This window comes from Enoplosus armatus, chromosome 17 (genome assembly GCF_043641665.1).
Source record: "Enoplosus armatus isolate fEnoArm2 chromosome 17, fEnoArm2.hap1, whole genome shotgun sequence".
NCBI lineage: Eukaryota > Metazoa > Chordata > Actinopteri > Centrarchiformes > Enoplosidae > Enoplosus > Enoplosus armatus.
The window spans coordinates 10,331,653-10,343,058 of NC_092196.1; the positions used below are offsets into that span (position 1 = coordinate 10,331,653).

General features: G+C 44.1%; 1 protein-coding gene across 1 annotated transcript; it reads right to left on the bottom strand.

The window, feature by feature from the left end:
- Positions 1 to 266: 266 nt before the first annotated feature.
- On the bottom strand, positions 267 to 9,211 carry nptx2a (neuronal pentraxin 2a). The gene is made up of 5 exons (XM_070923396.1): positions 8,762 to 9,211; positions 6,758 to 7,004; positions 4,160 to 4,404; positions 1,103 to 1,282; positions 267 to 494 (listed from the first exon to the last, which is right to left on the bottom strand). The coding sequence occupies exons 1-5, from the start codon at positions 9,209 to 9,211 to the stop codon at positions 267 to 269; spliced, it is 1,350 nt and encodes a 449-aa protein (XP_070779497.1).
- Between the last annotated feature and the right edge of the window lie 2,195 nt (positions 9,212 to 11,406).

Here is an 11,406-nt window from a genome sequence, read left to right on the forward strand (position 1 = left end):
GCAACAGCATATCTTCTTCAGATGAGCAGACGAATTCCAAGTCTCCTGTAATGTCCTCAGGGTTCAAATTGAATGGACACATCGACATGTGAATCTGAGTGCAATAAACATTGAGTCTTTGAGACTACGCATTCAGAGCATATAAATAAAAAAACATGTTGCACTGATACCCCTTTTCCTTTGGGATTTGACTGAAGCAACAAACAGTCTGAATACATAGCTTCTGGATCCCGGTGGCGATACTGGATTTCCTCACATCAGATCCTTTAGGAATCAAAAGCACGGTCTTCACAGATCTCCAGAGCAGCTTTGCTTGCACCACCAAACACTTCCACATTAGCATCAATCCAGGGGACCACGTTGCCCGGCATGTAAGCTGAGCAGTTGGCCAGACCCATGATATCCACAGGCCGCAGCACTCGGTCCCACATGTTGAACTGGCTCAGCTCGCCCACAAAGGCCTGGGTGGCGTCAAAACGGCCTCCGACTATGTCCTTCATAGAGAAACAGAAGAGGGAAGTTTACTCTAAGTTAACTTCTGATGGAAATGTAAACATACTTTAATTAAAATGAATCAATTCTGTTTGATTTTTATCAAACTGCCAAACAACTCTGAATGTTTTTCAGTGTACTGCCACTTTAAAATAAGTGTTGTGCAATCTCTAATATCGTGCAACATGCAGCAATCTCACCTTGTGTGAATGACTGAAACATCCTTTAGCTCCAAACTAATGCAGAGTGAGATAATGGCCCTCTGCGGACATTATTCACACGTCACTGTACATTTTTTAAGTATATACATGGTGCTGCCATGGAGCTAACCGCTAGAATAACCCGCTAACGCAGCTCCCAAGGGCACGAAGGTGCAGTTTAGAGACAGATGAATGAGGTAACTGTGAAAGGTCCACGATAGCGTGAGAAGAGCCTCTCTGCTTCCTCTCCCCTGCTCCCAGCTCTGTGCCTCCGGCACTGAGCTCAGGGGAGAATACACACAAGGAAAAACACACACACGCACGCACGCACGCACGCACGCACACACGCACACACACACACACACACACACACACACACACACCTGTTCTTCACCACCTAAGCTTCTCACCTGCTCCTGGCCCAGGATGATCACCCCTCCAGGTTTAATTGGGTGCCAGGGGGCCAGGTTGTCCCCTGTGCCTAGACGCTCGCCGTCCTGGTAAGCCTCCCAGAAACCGTCTCTGGTCGTCCAGGTGATGCAGATGTGGTGCCAGCGCCCGTCACTCACTGACAGAGGGAGCTGGGCCACCTGGTCAGGAGTAGAGGGCAAAAGGGTGAGTGACACAAAGGCAGAGGAGGCAGTATAAAGAACAAGGAGCGGGGGGGGGGGTATGAAGATGAGTCGAGAGAGGTTTGAGATTAATTGTGGCGCGTTAGAAACAAGGACAGCAATTAGAGGGGTTAGGGCTTCAAAGAGACAACGCTCTGCAGAGAATTCTCCAGATGAGCCAGTGCGACATATAAAATTTAGATTACCCAGGTGACATCAAGGGATAGAGCATCCTTCAAAGCAGTCGGGTAGCTAACAGCAAAACAGTGTCCTCTTATGCCTTTGCGCTTTGTTCATGGATCAAAGAAAAACAACTGGTTATTTTACCAACCAATGACATCATAGTCCTCCAAGGATTCAACGCAACACATGAGATTATGAGCGTGTAACTCGTTAGCCTTTTTCTCACGAGCCTACAGAATTACTTCACTCTCATGTCTTGTTGCAGATGCAGATACGTATGAACCTGAAAAGATGGGAAGAGTCTCTGAAAATAAAATACAAGTCACTTACAATTAGGGAGGATATTGACCCGTTTAAGGATGCCAGGTGGCATCTTAATGTCACTGGGAGCACAGGAAACACTGGCAGGATTATTATAAAGTCTGAGTTGGGGTAGTCTGAGCCTCACTGACTGTTTAAAGATTTAGGATCTTAAAGTGAAAAATAAATTCTTGTCAAATACTCTGCGGCTCTTAATATGTGACAGCCATGATGATTTGTGCACAGAGAGCCTCATATTAAAACACCATATCCACGGGGCACACACTACAATGAATATATGACTCACTCATCTTCATTTAAATGACTACAAATGATCTCGTTCCCAAAACATAAAAGGTACAGTTTTACAGTTATTACATAGTAGAAATTATTATTTTACTATAGACCTTTTTTAAATCAGACATTTGACTTAGCAGCAAAAGCACACTTTGTTTTGTGTTTCATTGAGCCAATAATGTGCAATACCAGCACCCTGGAACTGGTACCTAAATGTAATGCAGGCATGCTTCTCCTGCTATAAAATGTCAAAATGTCTGCTGTGAAAAAGGCCCATGATGTATTTTACTCATGGTTCAAGGGACATTTTGTTCTTCAGCTCCAAAAGACTGCAGATAGGGTTCTGCAGATACGTGAAAATGTTTTTAGGTCATATAAGAACAGAAGAAGTCAGTAAAGTATCCAGAGTGGTAAAAGACAAATGAGCTCACATGCATGATGTCGCCCATGTGAATCTTCATACTTTGGTTGCTCCAGAGTAATCTGCATATAAAGTGCCTGAGGTTTTTCTTAAATTTGGAAAATGGTCTTCCAGATAACACCAGATTTATAAGCATCAGATTACACATGCACACTAGCCAAAACAACTCATTTTTTATGTTGTACAAGACCAGCTGAATCCATTACAGATTAAACTCCTGGCAGCCACATTTGATTGGAAAATGGAGATGCCATAAGCAGGTTTTTACTTCTTTTGAACGTTGAAGGAAGAAAATGAGATATCGACAATTTTGCTCAACAAAGAGACTGACTTTCCTGATGTAAATTGTTACTTTTTAATGGTAAAGATTCCCTCTCGACAACCACAAATACAAAATGCACACAACATTGCACTTTTGAATACTGTCGAGGCAGCTTTCTGCTTCGCATTCGGTACGCAGCCAAATGAACAGCATAAACAATGTGTCCCAGTGGACCCTGTTATCACTGTGAATAAGTTCAACACATGGATGTGCTGCTGCACATACGGTAATCATATTCACAAGTCTTGTCTCGCTCTCCTCCAGCTCGCTCTCTGCTCTGTTGCTTTCCTTCCACATTTCCTAGCACATTATAACTTCCTTTTTCTTGGCATCTTCTGATCTTTCACTCTTTCCCTCTCTCTCGCACTCTGTCACCTCCAAAAGCTCTGCAGCTTTTTCTATTTCCTAACTCTTTCCCCTTTTTTGTCTCATGCTCTCACCCCTTTCTCCCACCATCTTTCTCTCATCTGTCTGACTTGAACACATGTATAATGCATGGTGAAGGGGAAAGCTGCAAGGAGACCTGCCTGTGCCAATAACGCCCAACGTAAACAAGACAGTGTGTGTGTGTGGGGGGGGTCCTCTCCAGTGCAGCAAAATTTTGCCAAAAAACCCAGAAAAATCCAACATCACACTGCTGCAGAAGCAACTGTGCCATCAGGAAAATGAGAAATCTAGTATTAAAGCTTACATCGACATAACAATTACAATTATTCCTTCTAAGACTAAATGCCATAAAATATTCACGTATGTTTCTACCACTTTGTTTTGTGTCGTGTTAATTGAAATCCCAAAATCTGACTGAAAGCTCACAGTATGTGTGTAGCAACAATACAGTGTCGGCAGAAAGCAAAGAAAGACTCGGCCTTCAAATGAGCACACATGGCAGCATAAGTTCTCTAATGAATTACTGTTATTCTTGGGTGTGTGTGGAATGTGGGTCAATGATATTAAATGTTTATAAGGTGCAAAATTAAATATTCAGCGCTGATGGTCAGTGAATATCCTCTCAGCTGTATCATCATTGCGCTCACATGTACAAACAGCAGCTATCTGCTTGTTACACGCCACAAAACAGACCATCATGAACATATTCACACGCTCTTTGCATGCCAGAATCACTGCTGATCTACGTTTACCACCATCATTACAGCCCGCAGTGTTGCTGGGCAAATAATAAAAGGTTCTTAGCTTCTGGCTTCATGATTGAAGTACATCTTCCCTCTTCAGAGAATCAGGGCAGAGTGAAAGAATCAGAGTTGCTCTCTTTTCTATCAACAAATAATTAACGAACACTGTGAAGCAACGCTCCAGTTTCTCATTAAGGACCTACCTTATCGTTAACTAGCAGCTCAATGGGGTTGTTCCCCCATTCGATGAGGACAATCTCGTTGGCCTGGCCGGGCACGCCGTAAGAGAACGGGGTTCCTATGCCGGGACTGGCGCTGGACTTGAGCCACATGCACACAGTGAAGGCATACATTTCTGGGAGGCTCTTCTTGATGCGTCCATACAGGTAGTTTGTACGAAGCGGGAGGGACACCTTGAAATCCTCGGGCGACTTGAAGGCGTTATTACCTGTTGATGGATAATGAGTACACGTGGTTAAAATGTTCAAAGTTTTGGTGATGCTGAAGACTGTAACAGGAAGTGTCACAAAAATAAATCCATGGAAGGGTGATTGTACAAGTCTGAAGGTGAGGATCACTTGTAAGAAGCATGTTAGCTGCTAGCAAAGTAAATATAAAGCAAAGTAAAAATGGATTAGGATTAGATTAGGGATGGTAAAGGTTGGCCAGCAGCTTCAAATAACACATCAGGGAGAAAAAAGGTGATTTTTAGCTGTGGGCTTGTACGTGTAAGTCATTTTGTCAATGAGTCTGTCATCTGCAAGAGGAAAAAAACAATGTGCCATATGTAGACTGAGAGTCTACAGCCATGCTAGCGGCTGTATGAGGTTGTGCTTTCAGCCAAATGATCACATCAGCATGCTAACATGCTCACAATAATGGTGCTAGTATGTTGATATTTGGCAGGTATAATGTTTACCATCATAATTGAGTGTGTTAGCATGCTAAAATTTGCTAGCACCAAAAAGAAAGTACAGCTGAGGCTGATGGGAATGTCTTTAGTTTTGCAGGTATGTGGTCATAAACCAAAGTACTGGACGAATTAGACTTTTGACCTGATGATGGCGCTAGATGAAAAGTTGGGGGATAAAAGTTATGGCATCATCATTATCCTCTGAAGACCATGAATGTATGAACAAAGTTTCACGTCAATCCATCCATGTTGAGATATTTCAATAAAAAACTAAAATGTCAGGGTTAGTTAGTCTTTAGAATCTATCCTCTCTGGAGCTTTAATATATGTGGCAAATGTCACGCCAATCCATTCAATAGTTGTCGAGATATTTCAGTCTGGACCAAAGTGGTAGACAGACCAAGCGACTGACAGACAGACGGGCCCACATTGCCGTCCCTGGAGCCACGCCGCTAGCAAAGCTAAAAATACAAAACCTACTATGTTTATCATTTTCAGGCTTCCATGTCAGTGCCTCAGCTCACTCACTGGGGTCTCAGGCTGGGTCAGTTGTGGCTAAATGCATCACAGCTCATAAATGATGAGGCTTTTTGTCAGTTAAAGAAAGATTACAAGAGTTTTAATATTTAAAAGACACTGAATGAAGAAACAAGAAATGGAGTAAACATGGCTGCTACGCAGATCATGAATGATCAAGAAAGAAAGACAGACAGAGAGAGAGAGAAGCGTACTGAAACTTTAAAGGAATATGAAAATAAAACAGGAGAAAAGGAGTTGTGAAAACCACACACACACACACACACACTTCTTTGCAGTGGGTTTGCAACAAGGAAACATGTTGCATATTTTAATGGGATTGTGTTCCACAGTGTTCAGTAGAGTATTTGAGGCTTAGCTACTGTTCAAACCACCATTTCTCTGACTATGTGGTGCAGCTGTGACACTGAATGAAAGGTTTACACTATAGGCTCATGTTGGAAGCGGGATTTGTCCATGCACAACCAGTGGAACCACTTTGACCCACAACTCAACACAAAGGAGAAAGAAAGAACATCATGTACATAAAAAATGCGTTTCACAAAGAATGGCCTCCTGCCACCACCTCTGAGCTCCTCGTTCATACTGCTCCTCTACAAGCTCAAGCTTCTGACGATCATGGGCTGCTGGGCTTTATCCCTGTATTCCTTATTGTAAGCACAGAGAGATAACCACAATATGTTACACATTCACTGTAGGGCTATCATTGGTGGGAAAAGGCTCACATTTCCAGCTGACAAAACAACTCCACAAACTCCAGCCTCAAAAGCCTCTGTAGAATTGAATCAACACCTCTCTGGCACTGTCTTGATGTAAATTGAACTTAATAATGCTCCCAAAGGTAGTATTTATTATGGGGCTATTGTGTGGACTCATTATATTGTACAGGTGGGTGTGCTGTTGAGCCCACCTATTTTAAATCTGAGCAATTAACTATTATTAAACCTTGTATCCTCAAACAGCCACTGACTGACTTGGCTGAGCCTCAGGGGACGCAGGCCTACAGGAAGTGTCCAGTGAGCGGTGAGATAATCTTCTAAAATAATTTTCCTTTGGGCAGAGATATATTTGTGTTGTTTTGACGTCGACCATCAAAGTGATACCCCGCAGTGTGGACATCCCTCCAATATTTCTTAAACTAATTAAGCATTCAGTGTTGCTTTCCAAGCCTTATTTTCAAGACCAGGAGCTGCTCCGAGAAAGGCTCTGAGAAAAAAAAATGTTGTGGGGTTTTTACTTGCATCATCAGAAATTTGCACAGGGATTGACTAATTAGTGTTAAATCTGGCAGACAAAAAAAACACAACAAAAAGTCTGGCCAACATTTCACAGCGCCCATTGTATCCCTTACTTTTCTCAAGCTCGGTGATCCTCTCCAGCAGGGAATTGAGAGTGCTCTCGGTGCGTTGGCGGTGGGCCGCTGTTTCATTGTAGAGCTGGCTCTTCTCCTCCTCCAGCTCGGTCACCTTCCGGAGGAGCTGGGTCTCCAGCGCCCCCAGACGCTGCCGCAGCAGCTCCCGCAGCTCTGGTGGCAGGGGAGTCAGCGCAGAGACACCTCCAGCTGACACGTTTGTGCTGGGGAGGCGCAAACTCTGCTGCTGGGAGGCAGAGTAGGAAAGACAGCAGGGAACAGCAGAAAGGAGGATAGATAGGATAGATGGTGTGGGGGCCAGAGGGAAGTGACACAAACGAACAAAGACACAGACATTTAATCCAGTTAATCCTGTGCACTCAAACAGGTATTCATTCCCCATAAAGACCCAGATTTGCAGTAGATGACTGATTTTATCTACCCTTTAGGTCTGATATCCTTTTAGCACCATTGTTTTTGATACAGCAATGTCAAAATGAAGACAGTGTGTCCCTGTGGCGGACTTTGATTGGTGACCTGCCAAACACCCATGGCTGGGCCGGGTATTAAGGTAGGCGCCACCTGTGACGTCACCCAGAGTTCACACCGGGCGTGATCGCAGATGTGTTTTCTTTTTTTGAAAAAGGGGCCAGCAACTGGACAGGCCCACGCTTATAGGTGGTGCTCTCACTGTGCAGCAGTAAAATGCCCTCAGATGTTCACTTCTAAAGCAGCGTTGATGTTGCCCTGCTGGTTCACTTTCACAGAGTTTGATTTATCTTTCCTGACAAAATGGAGCCATGTGAACGGCCCAAACGAGAGATTCCCTGGCAATCTGGCACTGAGGCAATTGCAAGGTCCTCAATGCAATTGTAGAGATATGCATGATGGCTTTGATTAGTGGGAAAGGTCCTGCTCCAGGGATCCACGTGCCATCAGCAATACCAGTCTTGCAATAATCATTATGCTAAGCAGATGCAGATCAATAGATATGTAATTAAAATGCAATATAATATGTATCCTCACAGCCGCAGTATATCCTTGATTTGATCGGGGTATTAAAGCTTCCAATCAGGGAGAGAGGGAGCGAGGGGGGAGGGAATGGAGAGATGGATGGATCAGCAATGCAGCATACTGTATATAGAAATAACCTTGAATTTAAATAAACAGCCTTGTGATTGTTTATCAGGGCTGTCAGATGCTGAAAAAACAAAGTGCTACACCGTTGATATGACATAAGAGATAAAGCCCTGGCTCCCACTGCATGTAAAGCTCTCCACTATAGGTGACCTCAATATCCGCTGTGATCTCCGAGCCTTGTGGAATGAATGCACACAGCAGAAGTCAGGTCTCCCGGGACTGAACAGGCTGGTTGAGACGCGAAGCTCTCAGGTCAACGCGAATATGAGCGACTTAATGAAGCTTTTCATTCAAATGAAAATCTCAGAGCTCCGATGCAGGTGAAATCTGCGGGAATGAATTTCATCAGCTGCTAGGAATAATTAGTCACATGACTGCAAGTAAAACATCATGTGGAACACACACACACACACACACACACACACGGTTCTCATAAATTATTCACGGTTGCATTTCAAATCCCTGCACCACATGTATGGTTACACCTTTGACAAGATTTTTTGTAGCTCATATCTTATTGATGACCCTCACGCAGCAGGTCTCACCATCAGAGTTACCTCTTAGTGATTAATAACGTGTTGTGACATGCCGATTATGTGACCCTTTGATCTCACGATTGTCTCCTGCAGAGCAGAGTATTACCAGGCGTGTGTGCAATGCTCTGTAGTATAAGGCATATTACTGGGGATGTGCTGAAAGACATTGCTAAGGCGCATGTAGCTCTGATAACAAAACATGGACTGCAGCTGGCTGCGCTGATGGGCATTAATATAAGTGATTATTAATGATGGTTTGAGGGGGAAATTAAACCAAAGTGATTTTCTGGCACGTTTACGCAGGAGCTGCATGTTTGTGCCATCTTACCTCCAAGTTCTCCAGCCGACCCTTGAGACTCTGCATGGTCTTGCCCAGTTGGTCTATGGTCTCGCTGGGGTCCCGGGGCAGGTCCCCCATGGTGTTCTTGCCGTACTCCTTCCGTCTGGAGCCCTGACCCCGGGACTTGCCCTGCGGCGACTCGTCGGCTGCCGCCTCGCAGCGCGCCAGCTTGGAGTTGAGCTCCTTGATGGTTCCCTGCTGGCTCACGATGGTCTCCTTCTGCTGCAGGATGGTCTCCCGGAGCTGGATGATCGTGTTCCGCAGCTCGTCCTCCACCGGGCTGCTGCTCTGGACACGGTTCCCTGTAGGACCGTACCCGCAGCCGGGCTCAGCGCCCGGGGGAATGGCGTTACAAACGAAGCGGCTACCTGTAGCATCCTGGCTGCGCACCGCGCGTCCACTGACCAGGTACAAAAGTCCAACCACTAAAGTCAGCATCCCGACTAGATACACAGATCCCACGCAGCTATTAAAGGAAAACAAAGGCTCCTAAATGACTGACTGACCGCGTGAAGTCTCCCGTAAAATAATCAAACTTATTTCAACAACTCATTAAATCAAGTGGTTGCGCACATTTTTTAGACCTCCAAAGTGTAATAAAAAGACCAAACTTAGTTTATCGTGGAACCATGGGAAAAAAACAAACAAGAATCCGCAGTGAAAAATCATAAATCCACCAACCACATGGTCGGTCCTGTTTGAAAAATACACCAATGAATCTAAAATCTTACTTTCAGCAGGTGGAAACTCGGCAGATTCACACCAAAAGCTCCTTTACTGGAAAAAAAAAAAGTTGTAATGGTTTGTAATCTTGAGAGAAAAAATCCACAGAAGGTTGCAGAGAAGTCAGTTTTGCCTGTCTCGCCTCCTCTCCGGTTGGTCGGATTGTCAGTGAGTGGTGCTGAAAAGACAGCGACGCTGCTCAGCCAGATTATTATGGGGAGGTGCGCACTGGCGCTTCCGCTCATCATCTGTGCGCTCCGGTTATTCAGCCACAGCCTACGTCATCGCTGAATCCCGGTGGATCCGAGTCATGCTACGGGTTTGTCTCATTGACTTTTCACGACCTGCTTAAATGCGCCGAAGCTTAAAGATGCCAAACAAAACACACACACACACACCAAGAGTTAGTACTCCAGAAGAGTTTGTTTTTATCTGTATGTTAGTGGCCTCTTATGAGACCTATAGCTGCTGCGGATGTAAACACCAAACAAGCCATGATTTCACAATATGAGATTCTGAGTAATGACTGATAACTTCACATCTGTACCAACCCAGCATTGTGGAAGGGTTGCACTCTCTATGCCACCAGTTCAAATGGGAAGTTTGATGGTGTGACTTGAATTAAACACCAGTCCCCCATTTGGCTTCTCCCATTCACACACACGCGCACACACACACACACAGACACACACACACACACACACTGATCTGTGCCTGAGAAAAGGACTTTCATTTCCTACCCAGCATGCTCTGTGGCATCTTGACAGCATTTGTGCCTTGTCTTTTGATCAAATATGACTTTGAGCCATGTTGCTGAGCAGATTGATCAATTATTCAAAATAAAGACACAATTCGGACCGGAGACACATTAAACGCCAGTCTTGCTGTGGAAATATGATGGCTAATGCTGAAAGGCACCAAGGTCACGCTGAACAAAGTCATAGGTTGGCTCTGGTTTGCTATTAGAAGTTCCTGCTTATAAATAATATAACGTATAAAAGAACGTCTTTCTCTTTAGTGTTAATTCTACGGTCAGTTCTCTTTGCAGGTCTATCTGAGGCCCGCAGGTTGCTCTCATTTAAGCATAGTGTCCTCCTTTCGTTGTGACAGATTTTCCTTCTGTCAGGTTGACAGGGCTGATGTGAGGAAACAGTGCTGCTGTAATTATTTCATTTCAAATGAACACTTTCTTCATTGCTGATTAAAAAGCCAGCAAATGTTTACTGTAAAGTCTTGTTTAATTGTGGCTCAGTTTGTATAATACTTATGACCTTCGCCAAATAGCACTAAGAATACTGTTACTGCTTTAATCTGGCTGGTGGGAGGTTATTCTATGAGATAACACTTTTACATGAACAACAAGTGAAAAAATGGCATTCCCAATTTGCGGTTGTGTCTGTCTCACTTTCTCAAAGTGTTGATTTCAGTCCAAGTGAGACGAACGTATCCATCCAAAAACTTCATTATACGACAAACATTTTCTAATATTCAAATCCAATCCCTCTTGACACAAATCTCACCCCAATATCCTGTTTAAGGTGGAAACATGTCAAACCTTCGAAGAAAACTATGATCTCAAAGCCTCTTCAGGATGGGATCTCTCCTCAAAATAACCCAAAGAGAGAGAGAGAGAGAACAATGTTTGGAGAGAACTCTTTCTGCAGCCAAGTACACAGCAGTGCTGTGCTTTTGCATGTTCAGCATGATTTGATGTTATCGTTTCTATATATTTAGAAATCTGCAGGCAAACGCTTGTCGGTGGCAGATGAAGCCATTAGCCTTTTTTCCCAATGACAGACAGTGAAGAGCATCACAGCAGGTTTTGTTTGGGGCTCCCTTCATGTTTTGTCAAACTAAGACAAGGGAGCAGGCGTTTGTCAGATACCTGCTAAGAATTGTAGAATATGAAC

Excerpts from the sequence above, each read along its gene's own strand:
- nptx2a (XM_070923396.1), bottom strand. The coding sequence starts at position 9,211 with ATGCTGACTTTAGTGGTTGGACTTTTGTACCTGGTCAGTGGACGCGCG. Across the intron at positions 7,005-8,761 it reads GTCGGCTGGAGAACTTGGAG|CAGCAGAGTTTGCGCCTCCC; the intron begins GTAAGATGGCAC and ends TCTGCCTCCCAG. Across the intron at positions 4,405-6,757 it reads GATCACCGAGCTTGAGAAAA|GTAATAACGCCTTCAAGTCG; the intron begins GTAAGGGATACA and ends ATCCATCAACAG.